Genomic DNA, 18,774 nt, shown 5'->3' with positions numbered 1-18,774 from the left:
TGATAAGCCAAAAAAAGAGTTCTCCTGGTTGCTTTTTTAAAACTCATTTTTGCTGATAAAGGCAACACATATTTTTGAAACTGAAATATAATTAGGACACAAGTACACATAAAACCAGTATTTCCACCTATCCCAAGGCGGATAAACTGTCTAGATTAAAAAAAAAAAAACCTCCTCCTATTAAACAATTTTATACAGAAATTCATATTGAACGTGAAAGTAGCTGGGTGAGCAATACAATTGCCTTAAAAATGCTTTCCAGTGTGAATTCTCAATTTGGGATTTAACATAACTCTTTGATGTGTTTTCTTGTGTTCCTTGAATAGCAGTGTTAGAGATTTTTTTAAAAAATGTTTTTTGAGCAATCAGATTGATAACTAATCTACCTACTGACTTAGTTTAAGTCTTTTGAGTGGCATTTTGGGAGGAGTGTTGGGTGGTGGGGTTGGGACAGCGTACGCTGTTCTAAGTTTGAAATTTCCAGTCTGTTAAAACCGACAGCAAGAACCACCACCACGTCTGTCGTTTGACTGATGGGGCTAACAGAGCTCTCGGAAGTTGCTATGGGTCGTCCTTCTCCCCCCTCTGCCTCCTTTCAGGTGCCTGCCTTGGTTTTCAAAGGCCTTAACAGAGTGTTGTGTCACAGGTCAGGAGTATAATTTCTTAAAAATGGAAGCTGGGGAAGTGAGCTCTCTGGGAGAGACGTACGACTTTGACAGCATCATGCACTACGCCCGGAACACCTTCTCAAGGTCGGAATCTACGGTTATGCGTCGTCTGTGTTTTACTGTGCCTGCCGCAGGCCTGGGTCGGATTCCTGGAGGTCTGCGGAGAGCGGGTCTCTGCATGCTCCTAGCACAGTTGGCGTGTCTGTCCTTGAAATTCAGTGGCCTCTGGGCTGCAGTGAAATATAATCTAATCAGGTTCCCACTAATAAGATTGAATCCCATTGTGAAGCTGGTGTTCCATCATTGCCCTCCTGTCACAAGCAGCAAACTGGAAAAGGGAAATTATCGAGAGGTTAGCTGGGATAATAACTTAGCGGCTTTGTGTAAAATTTCCGGTGGGTGGGGGACTCTTCTAAAGCACGACCTTGATGTAAGCATGGTGGCACTTACCAGTTCACTTAGAAGAGATGTGGTTTGCTGGAAGCTAGACTGTGTCTGAGCTGGGAGAGTGGTAAGTCATGGATTCATTTTTCATTAGAAGTGAAGAAAATGAGGCTCCAGCCAGCTCAAGGGCATGCAAGTAGCTGGGGTCAGAGTGAGAACAAAAATCCAAGTCACACATGCTGGTCACACATGATGGTAGCTGGTATCCCGAAGCACATTCAGACCAGTTATTTACAGTTGGCATCTGCAGGGTCTGTTTTGATGAGTTAGTGCTGCGCTGGAGCCGGTGTTAATTGTTTTTCATATTGCCCTCGCTTCCAGATCGTGGAAGTGTTTTGTATATAGAAGTTTTCCCCTACTAGTCCCAGTTTTGTAGGTCTTTCCATTCTTGAGTTAATCACAGGGCAGATATTTTCTCTCTTGGCATTTTCCCCCCTCAGTCTCCTCCTAAAACCACCTTGTTTGCTATTTAATTATTTATTTAATAATTTTTTAAAAGATTTGAAGTGATTCCCAATCTATACAAGAAAAATTAGATGAGGAAACTTGGGGATGGGGGACAGGGGAAAAATAAGGGCAGGTAGCTAAGTGGAAGCTTGGAATCAATTTGGTGTTTAGAATATATGACAGAACGATATGAACCCTTTGTTGGTGTGTGGTGTGGACAGCAAATCCTGCCCTGTGCTTCCTAGCAAGTCACAGCAAAGAAGGAATCGATCCATTTCACGAGTTTCTGTGTCCATGAAGATTAAAGGAAACCATTTGTTCAGGAGACACGCAGCTCTTGGGAGTGAAAGGGAAACTACCTGGCTGCGTGGCTCTTGGATAAGGCTGCTGGAAGCACCCCGTTGACGAGGTCGCAGGACCACGGCAGAGATCCTCCACACCTCGGCGTCACAAATTCTGAGCCAGGCAGGCGCTCTCCAGAGCTCTAATGCGTGGGGTTGGGTTGAAGTCAGCATCTTTGAACAACTGGCATGGGAATGACCTGCCCTGTTCTCTATCAGAAGACTCAGGGGCAATATGACATGATGGAGAGACCACTGATTCTAGTCCTAGCTCTCCCATGCACCTGGTTGTTGAGGGAAGTCTAGACAGTAGTTAGAGGCAGCTGTGTGTGGAGTCAAATCTCCACCTCCCTGAGCCTCGGTTCCCTGGTGAGAGACCTGGACTAGATGTTCTGAGCCCCTTCCAGCTCAAACATTTCAACATTTCCTAATCAGAATGGGTGAGGGATGGCCAGACATGATCACATTCATTGCCATATGGAACTCTAAGGCTTCCTTTTTTGCACGCTGGGAAACTGAGACTTTGAGGGACCTACGCTGGGGGTGTGGGAGGCAGGATGAGAGCCCCTTCTGCTGATGAAAAAGGTGAGATACTTGGGTGTGGGGGCTGGGCTGACTCACAGGTTTGGGAACTGATGCAGGGAATAGACAACCTGCCTCACATCATCCCCAGGGGGTGCAGAGAGCCAACTTATTGATTTTTTCAAGATGGTCCTAGTGAGAAGCTTATACCTTGGGTCTTGTTTTTAGCTTCAAAACTCTTTGTATTGCTTTATACCATATCTATTAATTATTCTTTTAAATCTATTTATTAATATGTATCTTTGGCCTTCCCTTCTCCCTCACCAGACTGAGATCTTTGAGGATAGAGACTATTTCATTCTCTTCTAGTCCCCAGCACCCAACACGGTGCCTGGCACAGAGCAGCTGTTCTGTAGATATTTGTCAAATGAATAAATTAATGAATGAGTCAGAAGAGACAGGGAGACCTGCAGTGCTGACGACTAGAAGAGGATGTTAAGGGAAGAAATGGCCATCAGCCTCATTGCTGTTCTTTCCAGCTACAAATGCAGTGGTCACTTCATTAAGGAGAATCTACAAGTATCTCCTGTGCAGGAACTTTTGGATAAATTACTACTAAAGGGTTGTAGAAACTACATTCCTTCTCTGTGCCTGTTGTGTGCGTTATGGTGCAAAGCTCTAAAGCCAGAGGCCAAGGCAAGAATGCAGACAGACTGTCTTCTGGCACCAACATTTCTTTTCTTGTCTTTCAAGAAAAAAATTCTCTATTTTTTCTGTAATTTCTAATCCATAATACAATTCCTTTTGCCCCTCAGTACGTAACCATTTTAGCACTGTTGTCAATGTGAAGCAATTTATCAGCACAGACCAGTGGAAATCCATGGGCAAAACCTACAAAACAATAGTTCCTCATCAAAAGCACCCAGAACCCCTAGAAGGGAGATTGGTGAGGAGGCAGCACACAGTGTGATGGGCAGCTAGGTAGGGGCAGAGCACCTGAAGATGTTGGGGGGAGGGCAGACTCCCCTTCTGGTATCATGATGTCATCGATTGCTGCAGAATTATCTAGCTCCAAATTTGACAGTTCACAACAACTTACTTTTTATGACATTGTGGGTCCTTCTGATTCGTTCTTCTCTGGTCTTGCCTGGGATCACTCTCGAAGTGATAGTCACTTGATAGTGCGATCAGGTTGGATGATGGCTGGTGCCATGTCTGGCCATGGTGCTGCCTGTCCACTGGGGTCCCTTGGTTCTCCTCCATGTGGTCTCCCACCCTTCAAGTAGGCTAGGCTGGGCTGTTCACTGCTTGGGAACTCAGAGGGCAAGTCAGGAAGCTGCTAGACTCTTAAGGCTCAGGCTCTAGACCATGCATGACATCACTTCTGTCGCAGTCTATTGACCAGAACAAGACACAGGGCCGGCCCAGACTCAAGTGATGAAGAAGTAGATTCTACCTCTTAATGGGAGGAGTTGCAACTTCATGTTACAAGGGGATGTGGGTATCAGGAGGCACAATGTGTTATTTTAATAATCTACAGCAGCTGCCTTCACACCCTTGCTCCAGAGTCAAGAATGGTTTCAGCAAATCTATTTTGTAGCATTGTCCTTTATGCCAATTTTCTGCATGGATTTTTCAGAAAACTGCTTTGTTCAGTGGGGGCATTTATCCATGGTGTTTTTTACTTGGCCCACTTTTGGTCAAATTCTCCCCCCTTCTAACTTCATGCCATTACTCTTGGTCACAGATCCCCTGGAGCTAACCCTGCACATCGCCTTTGATTCTGTAAAGGAGCAGAAAATGGCCCGTAGGACCCTTGCTCATCTAAGGGGCAAATGCTAGTCCTGCTGCTGGGAAACCCAGTCTTCGTGTCTTTACGACTGTCTGCTTCCAACTTTATTCCCTCTAGTTTATGGCAGTTCCTCCCTCCTCCCCTTAGTTGGACCCAGGCTGTGGGGAGTGGTGTCTTTGGAGGTTTTGTCGGGCAAGGGTCCAAGAGATGAGGAGACAGTTCTCCGGTACAGGGGCTTCTTTGTTTGGAGAACTCAGAGCTGACAGTTTTATTCCCCAGGGGCATCTGCCAAACCCCTTCTTAGTTTAGCAGAATGTCAGTGCTAAGAGTTGTCCTACATAAAAGGGGGGCTGTAACTGCGGGGGTTTACACAGGGGACGTCTCTTATAGTAAACATCTTCCAGGGCCCACCGCTGTGCTGGCGGCTCAGGGACCAGTCAGGGAAGGAGTCTCAGCCCACAGAGCTGAGTGTGAGCCAAGGTGATTCCTGCTGCTTTGGTTTTTGGAGTCGCCAAGCTTCCCAAGTCTATCGTGTGTCTCACACACATGAAGGCCTGTTTCTTGGGTGGTAGGAGATACTGGCTGGATGGAGGAAGATGCCAGGAGGCTGGCTCCATACTGGCCTGTGTTCAGTTCCAGAGCTGGAACTCATTACTCGCTTTGTTCTCAGGGTGAATCTCTAGGCTCTGCCAACTTGGCTTTCTCACCTCCAGAGAGGAACCCTGATGACAATGGTACCTGCTTCCTAGGGTGTTATGAGAATTAAATGAGATGGTACATTTGGTGTCCAGCCAGGGCCTGGCACATAGGAAGGTCCTGTGAACACTCAGTAGGCTGAGTCGCCTACACGGAGTGGTCTTCCACAGAGTCAGTTAGCCTGAGTGGCCAGGAGATTGTCTGGAGCCTTGCATTTTGTGCAGTAAAATATCTTCCTCCAGGGGAATCAAGAAAACAGTTACAAGTGAACACATTTTATGTCAGGGCAGAAATACCCATTTTTAGATTCACAGGTGATTGAATTTAGAATCTTACGTAGCGTCATCACTTGTGGTGTAAAACTTGGTGAAATCAGTGAGGGAGACCCCAGATCCCACCAGAGTTGCTCTCAGGGACCCAGAGATGAGACAATGGGAGTTAGAGAGCAACAGGCCAGGTGGTTAAAAGCTGGGGAGAGCGTGCTAAGGAGGACATAGGCAGACCATCCAGACTCCTGTGTGCTGATGTTGTGAAGAAAGTGAGCCTGGAATCTGATTTAAGAAAAAAGTATACACAAGAATGAAAGGGAAGAACTAGGGATAAGCTATATTTTCCAAGGTAGTGTAGGACTTAGGGAAAAGGAAATGTTTGAGAGAGAGGAGAGAAAGGAGAGAGCAGCTAATAACTAGGTACAAGCATTTTTACCCATTTCCTTTTGAGTATTAATAACTGTTTTGCAAAACCTTTTGATGACGGTGTCCTATCTTGGCTGCATAATTTAATCTAAGAAGCATTTCTTAAGGTCTGCTGAGCTCCAGTCCCTGAGGGCATAGAGGTGAGAGACCCAATCTCTCTGCTGGAGGAACTTACTGTTTAGGAGAGAAGACAGTTACCATCACCCTGAAAAGGACAATAGAGTATGATAAGAGGCTAGACGGATAAGACCCAGAGGAGGGAGGGATTCCCTCAGGATGCGAGGGGTAGAAAGGGCTTGCAGAAGACTTTTAAGAGGGAAAGCCATCTGACTGGGTTTTGAAGAATGAACAGGAGTTTGCAGTGTGCGAGGAGATGGGGTGTCGGCAGCTTTGGCAGAGGACAGCTTGTCTAAGGGCATGTTTGGGGCCAGCAGGAGAACGAGGTTGCTTGTAATAACGAGTGAGGTGGAAGTGTCAGGAGAGGAAGGCAGAAGCCACAGAGCCAGGCCTGGAGCCCCAGGTGGTGATAGGAAGTCGGTGAAGTCTTCTAAGCAGAGTGGGCACATGCCTACCCTTGTGTTTCAGAATGATCACATGGCAGCCTTGTTGAGGGGCAAGCAGAGGTGGCTGAGTCTACAGGAGGGAGTTGAGAAGCTACTGGAAAGAGTGCAGGAAGGGGATGCTGACTACTAAGGCAGTGTTCTAGGATGAGGAGGAGGGCATGGGTTCAAGGGATGTACAGAGGGTGCCATGGACAGGACCTGGTTCCTGGTTACAGAGCCGAGGGCACCTTCAGATTCAGTCTCACGAGACAGGTTCGTGGAAGCAGCAGGAGGAGGGAACGCACTAGGTTGTAAAGGAGTTGGATGTAAGTGCTCCGTAGGACAGCACAGGGTGGGGGTCATGAGGTATCTGTCTTAGCAAATGGTTCTGGGGCTGGAACCAGGGAATTCACTGTCAGCCTATAGGTGGTGGTTAAAACCCAGAGGAGCAGGTGGAGCAGGAGAGAGGAGGGAGAAGGTGGGGGAGGAAACCGAGGGATAGCACTTCCAGGGAAACAGAAGTAGATCCTATCTTACTGTTCAGAGAGAGAGCAATGCCTCGGGCACCAGGGAGAAGGGAGTCCGGGGAGGGAGGGGCCCGCAAAGGTGGCAGTGCTCCAGGGAGGGCAGATGAGCGTTGACAAGGGTCCTTCCGACTTGCCAGTTGGTCAGTGACTGGTGCCCACCGAGGGCAAGGTCAGACTGCAATTGGATTGAGCCATGGAGAGTGAGGCTGCCAGACAGAGAATGGAGACAGTTATATCCAGAGCTTGGGTTAAGAAGGGAAGGAAAGGAATCCGGTGGTAACTGGAGACAGTGGTTCAAGGGAAGGCCCTATCCCGCTGGAGAGGTCCCAAATCAGGGGTCTGGAAGCAGAATGGGAGGCTAGGCGGGGAGTAAAGCTCGCACACCACATGGAGGTGAGAACTGGGCCGGTACACACCAGGCATCCTGGTGACCATTTGTCTGCCTTGCTCGTTTTAGATTTCATTCAGATTGGAGCAGAATAAGATGTTGAAGTTAGAAGGGTCTGCCAGGACCATCTCAGCCCATCTCTTATCACTCAGATGGGTAAACTGAGGCTCAGAGAGGGAAAAGACTTGTCCAAGCTCACCGAGGTGGCAGAGTCAGGCCTTACGTAGAAATCTCTAGGCCAGGGCTTTCTTGACTACCTCCTGTTCTCTGCGTTCATCTCATTTTCCATCTGATTATCCCTCTTGCCAGCAAGGCCCCCCAAACCCTGATCTCCTTTATTCACCAACTCATCAAGCAGCACTTGCTGACCAGCCCCTGAGAATCTCACACTGTTCCCAAGCTCTCTCTGGAGCCTCTCCAAGACTTATCCATGTTCCGTACTGTCCGCTGCACAACTCCAGAGGGCGCCACTCACACAGTAGTCTCTCTGAATGGTGCTCCCTGCAGTTGTGCAGCGTGGGGGCCTGGGGCCTGGACCTGTCAGGGGCTTTGTGAAAATGCTCTGTGCACTTCAGTAAGGAAGCCCTCAGGGCCACTGGGCCAGGGCATATTTTTAAACTTGGCAGAGTCATTTTCCCATTGGAAAGGGAGCAGGCAGCTAATGAAATGGAATGCTAACATGCCAGCATGAGGGAAGGAAACCTCTGCAGTGATGCCAGCCTGGGGCGAGCCGGCCATGGGGGTAGGAATGTTGATGGGGTTGTGGACGAGGAGATGGACTCTAAATCCCTGCACCCATGGTGGACCCCCTTGACTTTCACTCTCCTTTCTCTCTCTCTCTTCTCTTTCTGCAGAGGAGTTTTCTTAGACACCATCCTCCCCCGTCGAGACGACAATGGTGTCAGGCCAACCATTGGCCAGCGCGTGCGGCTCAGTCAGGGAGACATAGCTCAAGCCAGGAAGCTGTACAAATGCCCAGGTAACTGTGAATCACAGGCGTTCCCTGAGTCTCCATAGCACCCACGGAGACAGCTCACCACTGTTTGCAAACGTCCCCCATGCTGGGAAAACAACTTGGAGGACGTGAAGAGTGTCCCCCTTGGCAGCTATGATTCCTGGTGTGCTGCTGTTAGGAGGAGCTAGGCAGTACAGGAAGCCCAAATGGTGGAGTGATTACAAGTCATGAAGCAAAGAACAGATTTTAGAGCCCACAGCTTAACTTGTGGGAAGCTTGGGAATTCTCTGGCACAGCTCTGGTCTTCAGAAAAGGAAGAAGGCATAGTGGAACAGCAGTGAACTGGAATCCAGTGCACGGTGCATCCCGTAGTGGTAAAAAGCCTTCTTCTTTCTATGCAAGTAGTGTATGTGGGTTTGGCCAAATAAGAACAGAGAGTTAAAAAAAAAGAAGAAGAAAGAAAAAGAACAGAGAGGTTTTGCAGAAAGGCAAAGAGTGAAGGAGAATGTTTTGGAAGGGTTGAAGCCAGCTTCCCAAATACTGGAAGGCAGACGGAGTCTCAGAGTGTAAATGAGGTCATTTCTATGATCGTGGGCTCTCCAAGTTGTCCAAGGTGCTGGTCAGTGGACGATATGCTGCCACTGAATACTGGGCAGTACACTGGACCCAAGCAGATATCTGCTTCTCTGCCAGTTCAGAGGCCCCCACCCCTTGAGTTTGCCCTCTTTGCTTCCATCCCCTTGGCTTCAGCATCAACACACCCCTCGGCTGCCCTGTGGGTAGCTCACGTTGGCCCCTTTAAGCTGCTAAGCTTCAGTGCAAAGCATTAGTTTACAGCAGTCAAGTTTTTACCTGTGATGGGAGATAAGGCAATTCTGTGGTTTGGGGAGGAAGAAGGAAATTCCATTACCAACAGGTCCAGTAATCCTTTCCAAACCCCCAGACCAGACACACAGTTTGATCATGGGACAGAGTATTTGAATTAGGGGTCATCTTAGAAAACAGGGCTATCACTTTTTATTTTTTAACCATACTGCCGGCTCACTCTCAAAGGCATGGCCATGCTCAGTCCCTAAGAGTTGGTGTCGCTTCCCTCCCAGGCTGCTGTTCTGGGAGCTCCCCAGACCATCTGTGTCCTGAACCTGCACAGAAAAGGCCTCTGGCTGCCCCAGCTTGTGTGCAAAGGACAGGGCATGCAAAGGACCGTGTGGGACTGCTCCATCGTGAAACTCTAGGAAATATGTCCATCCAGCTATTAGTCATCTGGGGGCGCATTAGGGCTGAAATACAGAGCACACATATCACATAACCTTGCTGAATTGAAAGAGAAACCTTATAGCATTCCCTGGGAAATGCCACAGTATTTCTTTAGTTATAAATGTTTATGCCTCTTACTTCCCAAAAGGATTCCAGGCAGCTGGTAAATACCATGGAGCCATACAGTCATATATCTGTTCTTGCAGAATGTTGATGATTATTCTAAAGTAATTTCCATGGAACCCTCGGGGGTGTTGACTGCTGGGCATAATCCTCATGATGCCTGGCAGTTGTTCAGTAACGTGATACTGAAGCCCCGATATCCAGGATTTCCTGAGGCTGACGCTGGGCTGTTCTCCCCATATCCCTTCCTGCAGCTCCAAAAACTGCATCTTCGAGTAGTTTCAAGTAGTAGCTGAAAGTGAGGGTGGTTGCTCTGCAGAGGTTGAATTAAACGTAGGAGAAGAAGCTAAGGACGCTCGTTTCTCACACTTTGGAGGTGGCCCCGTGAGAGGAGGGTGCTCAGCAAACCAATGTCCCTGTCTTTGGGATCTGAATCCCCAAGGGTGAGGGGATATGAAACCTGCAGCTTCCAAGCTTATGCATGCAGATACCTTTCTTCCCCTTGAGGACCAATTAGGGGAAATGTGTTTTGCATACATAGGACTAAGTTCTAGGCTCCAGGCAACCGTCCAACATTCAGGGGCAGAATAGCCTACTGCAGAATATTCCAGCTTCCTGTGCCTCTGGTCATTTTCCTCTGTTTCCTTGACTATTCCATCTCTCTTTCAGAGGTAGGGAGCAGAGAAAGAAGAGACAGGATTCAAATAGCTGAAATAAGATTCAAAACGTTTCCTTTTTCTTTTTGCTTCACCTCCTTGCACTTCCACATTCTCTCTGCCACGGATGTCATTAGTGGTCATTATCATGGCTACTATGAATGAAGCACCCACTACGTGCCGAGCACTGTGCTGATCCATTTCATGTCATGCAGATGATTTCATTAACCCTCTAGGTAGGTCTCACCCATTTCACAGATAAGAAAACTAAGGCCCAGCAAGACTGGGAGATTTGCCCACCACCACACAGCCAGCTGGAGAGCTGAGATTCAAGCCCAGCTCTAAGCTGGGCTCAATCCTGAGAGCCTCAGAAGAAACGTCTGGGGTGTAACTAGGAGCACCCTAGCCCGACTTTTGCTTTTATTAGCTGGAAAAATGTCAATCTGCCTGACGTGCTTTTTGCCAAGGTGTTCCGAGGACTTAGGCTGGCAAAGGGGTGAATTAGTTCAGCATCCCTGTCCAGGGAGCTGCTGGGCAGGAAGCGTGTGTGCCTGCCTGAATCACACTTGTCATTTTACTTGCGCAGCATGTGGGGAGACCCTGCAGGACACAACAGGAAACTTTTCCGCACCTGGTTTCCCAAATGGCTACCCTTCTTATTCCCACTGCGTCTGGAGGATATCGGTCACTCCGGGGGAAAAGGTAGGTGTGAAACCATCTCAGGAAATGACAGAGCGTTCCTTGAGTTGGGTGAGGCGTGAGGAATTGGTATTCCTAATAGTAGTAATAACAGCTGTTATGTTACAAGCACCTACTATGTGCCAGTCACTGTGCTAGCTTACTTACATTCATAATTTCTGGGCTTTTCTACCAGTCTCCCACACACAAATGGAAGCCTGTGTCCTAAATGTTCATATGAGTTATAAATCAAGCTCACAGCTGGCTGAACAAAGTAGGCTTTACCCTCCTACTTTGATAAATACACCATTAGAATGCCCTGGAAGGCGAGGATCCACTTTAGAATTTCTTGGTACCTCGGAGTGCTGTTGTGGAAGGCGGCACTGTGGGGAGAGCTAGCCCCAACCACAGCTGGCCCCTGCTCCTCTTCCCAGCCCCCATTCCACCTGGGAGCACCCATGGTGACACCCCAGCCCACGATCCCAAGCACCTTCCACTCCTACCTTGCAAACAGCTGTTCCTTGTTTCCCCGTCTAGTAGAGGTGGACTGGCCAGGTGTACTGTCCACTCTTGGGAGGGTGGATCCATGTCAGAGATCTCTGCACACCCTGGAAGTGTCCTCAGAGCTATTTGGACAGGGAATTCAGCGTCCTGGGCTCCTGGAGTGCAGTCTAGGAGCTGGGCAAGCTCTGGGCAGGCACATTCCTTCAGTTCTGAAGATTCTGTGACCCTCTAAAGCTGAGCCCTGGTCCAAGGGTGGTATATTCTTGACTGCTCTGCAGGGTACATCTCCTTATATCCACCATGTAAACAAGGAATCTGAGGCTCCGACATTTAAAAAATTGCCCACATTCACAGGAAGATATAGAACTGGGAACTGGGGCTTCTGCACCTCGAAGTTTGTATTTTCTTCCCTACACCTCTCTACAGACCCAGAGGTTCTTCAGGCTGTCTCAGCCTAGATGCAGCTACCTTTGAAATGTCCTCTCTGCCCCTTGAGTCTAGCTCCCTGCAGTCACACCTGCCGCAGCTTGTCTCACGGTATCATGACTGCTGGCTTATTTGGCTGTTCCCTTTCTAGACCCTAAACTCATTGAGCACAGACATGGTTCACCCCCAGCACCCAACACAGCCCATAGGCACAGGTCACACGTTAAGTATTTGTTGAATAGATGTGTGGGTGAATGAGTGGCTGAGTGAAAAACTTACAGGTGGGGATGCTGTGGGGGGTGTTGGATTTTCTGAAGCCTGTAGTTAATCTTCAGGTATTCCTAAGTCATGGCTTTTTAAAAATGTCCATTTAAACGTTAACGTAAACATGTTGTGATAACTGGAGAGAAATAATGGCGAGGAATCACTGTGAGCATTTTCTACGGGCTGGGCACTGGTCCCAGCATAGCCTGTGGAGTCTCTCAATTAATCCTCATGACAACTTAATGCGACAGGTGCTATCACCTCACTTATTTTGTAGGTAAAAAAAACAGACTTGCCTAAGGGCGCTCAGTTTCTTGCAGAGTTGGGATTTGAACCCAGGCAATTTGACTCTGAGAGCTTGGATGCTTAACCATCATCCTATATTCCACAAAAGGGACAGGCTAGTAGACATTTGAATATGAATTCATATATACACACACACTCACATGCACACATAGACACATGTGCACACACATAATACCCACATGCGCACATCCTTCCTCTGGCTCTAAGCATTTATGACAGTGTGGTTGTCATCTTGAGCCTATGAGACTTCAGAGCTGGCTGCCTTGGGCAGATGTGCTGTCCCTGTGTCTGCAGGAGGCATTGATGAGAGGGAGGCAGGAAGGAGGAGGAGGAAGGGGAGAGAGTTGGTAATCCCTAAACTGTTGAATTGCCCTGAATAGCAGAGGCTATGTGATATGTTTGAATTGCATAAGATTCAGCAAGCCTTAATTATTATTGCTGACTGGGGGCAGGGAGAATATAATATATCGTTGAAATTCCAGCACCAATTATTTCATTTCTGCTTCACCCGGACTTCCCCTGAGCTGCTAGTAATTAGCAAACTTGATTGATTTGAGTATCACCTCTCGTTCATCACCTCTTCCCCTATGGTCTTTATGGTTCACTAACATACTTAAGTAATTAGCCTGAATCATTATCCGCTCATTCAGATCGTGAATGTGTTACCAAGGAAGTTGTAATAACATTTCCTTTCTGAAATTTTAAAACGCAAAGGCTAAAGAATTATATTGCAACCAGCGGATGTTGCAACGGATTACTGAACCCTTCCACCTGCATTCCAGCACCGTGGGAGAGACAAAAGAAATCTAAGTTTCATTCTCTGTCTTCAAGAGACTTAGAGTTTAGTTAGGGTCCCCTCTTCACGCCTAGGGAGTCTGATTTAATTGAAGGAGGGGCATTTGCTTGGCACCAGTAATTTTTTTAACTTCTGAGGTGATTCTAATTCACAAGCTGGATTGGGAACCATTGGTTTAGTTTGAAATAAGAGTGATCTCACACACACACACACATACACACACACACACACTCCAAAACACAGGACATGTGCTGGCCTGTTATTTTCCAGTCCTGATTTCATTTCCTAGGAGATCACAGACCTTGTGGAAGAAGACGCTCCTTGTCCTAAGATCTGAACGAGGGAGCTGGTGGACACGCTTGATGCCAATCAAGACAGGCAGGCTGAGAGAACAGCTCATAGTGTGTCCAGTTTGTGGTGCACCAAGTGTACACTCAGTGTGGCTGGACTTTTTTAAATTGCCATTTATCGAGTGCCTGTTATGGGCTGGACATAGGACCACACACGCTATACACAGTCCCCTCCACAGCCCAGCAGTGTGCGGGTTGTTTCACAGATGAGGAAGCTAGAGACCCAAGAGGACAGGTGTTTTCCCAAGATTCCAGAGCTGGTAAAGGTAGAGCTGAGAAGAAATCCAGGTCTGTCTGCCTCTAGGAACGCCTGCTCTGGAATCGCTCTAAGAGCAAGAAGGGGAAGTCCCAAAGAGGGAAAGATCCTGCCCCTCTGGGGATCAGAGGAGGGCTCAGGGAGAAGGCCTGGGAGGGCCCACGGCACGGATAGGTCAGGGTGCCCAGGAAATAAGGTCACATAGGATGGGGTGGTGGAGGCTCTGGAAAGGAAGCTGAGTTTCATTTATGAGATGGGGGCAAAGGGAGCCACTGAAGTTTCCTGAGCTTAGAGGGATCTGGTAAAAGTGCAAGACTGATCTAGAAGGCCTAGTATGCAGCATGGGCGGGGGCACAGCAGGGAGGAGTTCAGGAATCATGTCAGCAGGAACGGCGCAGGGGCAGGGAGACTGGCTTGGAGCAGGGACACGGACATCTTAAAGGAAGAAAGTCGGCCAGCGCTGAGATGAGCAACAGAGGCAAAGCAGAGATAACACCACCGTGTAGTACTGCGTGGTTGGGGTGAGAGGGTCACCCACAGACAGGGAAGCCGGTAGGGCTGAGGGGCCCTCACAGACAACAGGGAGCAGGGAGGACAGGAGCCACCGAGGAGCGAGAACGGCGGGGAGGGGACGGGGCAGACGGGTGACAATCAGAGGAGAGGTTCAAAGCAGAGGGGCCACGGACGACAAGAACAAACTCTGACCCGCGGCCCTCCAGCCTCAGGGTTTACTTAGAGGGACCCGGGGCTGTGAGAATATAAAAGAAAGTGGCAAGTGGAGGGGGGAGAGTGAAGATGCCAGAAAAGGATGAACTGACTGAGAGCAAGTCCCCCCAGGTGAGAAGAGGCATAAGACCAGGGGTGCAGCTCCTGTGTGCCGAGTCCGCAGGGCCCCCGCCCCATCCACTGTTCGTGGACTGAGGCACCCGCTGAATGGCCTCAAGGATGTCCAGAAGAACTGAAACCTTCCTTCTCAGGCGCTCTGAACCTCACCACCCCAGCCTCACCCCTGCTGCCCCTCATTTCAGACACACACACTGTGACCTGAGCTGGACCCACAGTACAGTTCCCCAAACGGCTCCTTTTCTCTACTCATGTCAGTCCCTCTCACCAGAATTCTGTCTAGCCCTGTCTCTGCCCCTTGGACCACTACTCCCCTTAGGTTAAATGCCACCTCCTCCGAGAAGCCTTCTCCAGTACCCCCAGGCAGGATCGAGTTCTCCCTCCTTGGGGCCCAGAATGCACTCTCTGTCCATCCCTGTCTTTTCAGCATTTATACTGCAGCATTCTAATTGGTTTGGCATATCTACCCTTCTCTCACTTTCTGAGCTCCCTAAAGGCAAGAATTCTTGTCTTACTGATCTTTCTGTCTTGATTAGCCAACACAGACTGGCACGCAGTAGGTGGTCAACTAACAATGGTGGAAGGAATGAATGAAGGAGTGAACGGATTAACTGTAGGAAGGCTATTAGACACACCGCACCTCAGAAGAGTGAGGTCACAGCCAAGGGGACATCGATCGCAGAGGTGCTCGGATACACTCAGGCTAACCCCAGACACTTTAGAATGATTGATGATGTTTTAAGATCTTTTCGTATCTCTAAGCTTCACTGACCCCTTACCTCCTTCCAAATCCCCAGTCTCAATGCATCCTGGCCAGTCTTTTTAATGCATCTTGCTTTCTGTAAACCACCTAGAGACTTCAAAAGCTCAAGTTATTCCCCAGACAGAACCAAAGGACCCATCTCCTCTGTTTACTCTCCATCCTGTTTAAGGTTTATTATTTAATGTCATGAGGTTTCCTGTGAGTGTGTTTTTCAGAGGACACTCCTACTGTGGTCTGAGAGCTCTGTATGCTAAAGGGTAACGTGAGAACACGGGTATGCGAGATGTAGCTTCAAAACTCCTCAGGCTTTGCTGCCAAAACTCACTTCACCGTAACTCTTTACAGATCGTCTTAAACTTCACATCCATGGATTTGTTTAAAAGCCGTCTGTGCTGGTATGACTACGTGGAGGTCCGGGATGGTTACTGGAGAAAAGCCCCCCTTTTGGGTGAGTTGACTTCAGAAAACATTAAGAGAGGGTGATCAGATGTGCTCTGCAATGCTGTTAATGTTTGGAAGGGGCCATCCTGCCGGAGTCACAGGAAGCTCTCAAGGGTCGGCGTCATTGTAAAACTCCCAACACTCCATTTGGCCACACATGTTAAAAGCTTTTAAAATTGTGAATACTCTTTGACCCAGCCATTCCACTTCTTGGCATTTATCCTAGGGAACTAATTAAAGAAGTGTGCAAAGCTCTCGCTACAGGGATGTTCACTGAAGCAGGAAAAATTGAAAACAATTTAAATATTCAACAGTAGGGGTTAGAGGAATAAATTATAATACATCTTTTCTATGGAAAACTATCCAGCCATTAAAAATAAAGTTGGAGGGGACTATTTATTTATACAGAAAGATGTTCCTTGTGCATTGCTACACAAAAAGGTGTTGCAAAACAGGGTATGCAGTAGGATTCCATTTTAACAAAAATACGTGTGTGTGTGTGTGTGTGTTTGTGTGTGTGTGTGTGTGTGTATAAATGCAGTCATTGCAAAATCAGATGCCATGAGAGATAAGGTGTAAATGAATGAGATGGGGTTGGTATAATAAAGTAAGAAGTGGTGTGGAGTGTGGCAAACTAAACAGGAAACATCCTTGACCCAAATTACCCAAAACAAAACTACCTAAAACATTGTGCAGGCCGAATTCAACTGGAAGAAATCATTTTGTGATCTACAATATAAGTATTAAGTAAAATGAGAAATGTAAGTAAATGACACACAGCAGTTATTTCAGGAAGATGGAGTATTTTTTTTAAAAAAAATCTATTCTGTTGGTTTTGGTTTAGCTGTATTTTCTCATTTTTCTATGATGAGCATGTATTCTTTTGGGGAGATGAGCAGTGCATGAATTCATCCAGGAAAAGTCAGTTTGGACCTTTGAATGAGGAGGCAGGGGACAGGTGGCACAAAGAGAAAGGTCAACTCACTCAGGATTGGTCACCAGAAGAGAAATCTCTCAGGGTGACCAGGGAAGGATGACGTCATATAGAGGACCCACCAGTCGGGACTATGAACAAGGGGAATAATTTGGCCCAAGAATGTCACCCATGGTAGATCCAGAGAGAGAAGCAGGTTCACAGGGAGCCAGCTGGGGGGTCTCAGCTGAGAGCGGGCTGTCCTCATTCTTAGCGTGCTATTCAGGGTGGGCTTCTGAGTTGGAGCAGCCTGAGTTCTCAGTGAGAACTTTGTCCCGGGCCTATCTTCATGTGGGCAGAAAAGCCATACTTACTACGCTTCAAATGACTGGCCTGAAGACAGCTGCTATTGGGATAGCTGACTAAAGACGGAGGCAGGAAGGAGAGAGCTAAGCTGGGGATTTTCACTGCCGAATCGAGCCCAACTTCATGTCAGATTCCAGGGTAGGCAGAATAGACTGGGAGAGAGGGTCTGGCTGGACCCAAGTGGGTACCAGGTTACCACTGTTAGGAGGTTCAGTCAAGTAGTTAATGGTTCAGGAAGGCAAGCCAAGAAAGTGATCACCAGGTCAACCATGGAGGACAAATGGGTGATGCCACCTGATAGCAGGGTGGAGGCTGCCTGCCCCGAATTTCTGCTTCCTGTCCAATGCGAGCCGATGCCCTGTGTGCTAGCACCAGAGTGGGTGGGGCTTTCTAGGAAGTGCTGATTGGGTGCAGCAAAAAGACAGAGGGCTGCTTTCCCAGGAGCAGAGGTTCCCAAACCTGGCTGAACACCAGCATCAGCGGCAAAGATGTCTTTGAGTTTAGATTCCTGGGAGACTGTTGACTCGGAATTCCCATGAGGAGGGTCAGGGGCTGATCCCACTTACCTATAAATGTCCGTGCAGGTGCTCTGGTCTAGCACCAAATCCAGAGAAAGGGGACTCATCAAACTGAAACTGGTTACCTCTGAGCAAGGAAGCACAAAGGTGGGGGGCAGCCTCATGCTTTGGTTTGGACACTTCTGGATTATTTGGCTCTTTTACAAGGATGCATTCAAGTGTTGTTTTATAATTAACAGAAGAAGCTGTGTGGCAGAAGTTTCATGAGAACGTGGAATCACAGACCACTCATCCTGGCAGGGACTTCAGAGTCACTTAATCGCACACTTTCATGAGAAAAACCACGCTGTCCAAGTGTCGACCAACTCACTAAGGCCACACAGCCTGCTAACGACTGAGATCGGGTCAGAACTTAGATGTCCTGCTGATGGGGAGAGGGGGCTGCTGAATCTGAGGAGGAGATCCCTATAGGACTGTCAGATAAAGTGCATGATTCATTGTTTATCTGAAATTCAAATTTAACTGGGCTTCCTGTATTTTTGTTTGCTAAATCTGGCAGCCCTATACCCCCAGGGAATGTGTTGGACTTTGAACGCTCAGGAGGAGGAAGCTCTCTGTTCCTAAAGTTCCCTGGAGAGGGCCAAGGCACGCTCCTGAGAGTGGGCACAGGCACACGGATTTCCAGCCGTTCCCTTTCCTTAAACTTGAAACAAGGATTTTCTCACTACAGATCCTGGGAACGCTGACTACACGTTCATTGATTAGATGAGGCTTTTGCTGTTCATCGTTGTCAGTGATGGTTTTTTGGGTTTTTTGTTGTTGTTGTTTTTGCTCATATTTTTCACACTTTTGCAGAGAGTGTGTGAGTGTGTGTGTGTGTGGATGTGTGTGTGTGTTGGGTGTGCTGCAGCCAAGGCATGGCCCAGCGCCTGCAACCGTCATTCTTCATTTGCAGGAGTTCTCCTTTGCCAACTATTTGGCCTGCTCTGATGTTTCCAAATGCAGTTGTTAGTGAACTTTTGTGTTTGGAACAAGTGCATTGTGTGGGCCGAGTTGGTCCCTGGGAGGGGTCAATGCCATGAAATCTGCCGGGAGGAGGCAGGTCAATGCCCCTTTGGCAGGAGGGAGGGCGGATTAGGGCGGATTGTGAAAGTATGCATCTTGCTCTGAAAACCCGCGCGTTGCATATTTTCCCAGGGCAGTGTGTGAAAATCCAGGCATAATGGACACATAACTTTTTATGAATGAACCCTTTATGACTCCCCATGGAGCCCACTTGTAGTGTCCTCATCTGCAT

At 48.1% G+C, this 18,774-nt stretch overlaps 1 protein-coding gene across 1 annotated transcript in view; it reads left to right on the top strand.

Annotated features, from left to right (window-relative positions):
- TLL2 (tolloid like 2) overlaps positions 1 to 18,774 on the top strand; it is a 115,804-nt gene that overhangs the window by 71,137 nt on the left and 25,893 nt on the right. The window contains exons 7-10 of the mRNA XM_006210577.4: positions 647 to 752; positions 7,917 to 8,041; positions 10,640 to 10,755; positions 15,585 to 15,687. Of these exons, the coding sequence (XP_006210639.1) occupies positions 647 to 752; positions 7,917 to 8,041; positions 10,640 to 10,755; positions 15,585 to 15,687 (450 nt within the window). The remainder of the gene's footprint in view (positions 1 to 646; positions 753 to 7,916; positions 8,042 to 10,639; positions 10,756 to 15,584; positions 15,688 to 18,774) is intronic.

This window comes from Vicugna pacos, chromosome 11 (genome assembly GCF_048564905.1).
Source record: "Vicugna pacos chromosome 11, VicPac4, whole genome shotgun sequence".
NCBI classification, from domain to species: Eukaryota; Metazoa; Chordata; class Mammalia; order Artiodactyla; family Camelidae; genus Vicugna; species Vicugna pacos.
Note: the sequence above shows the minus strand (reverse complement) of the source record. Positions and strands in the feature narration are given on the sequence as shown.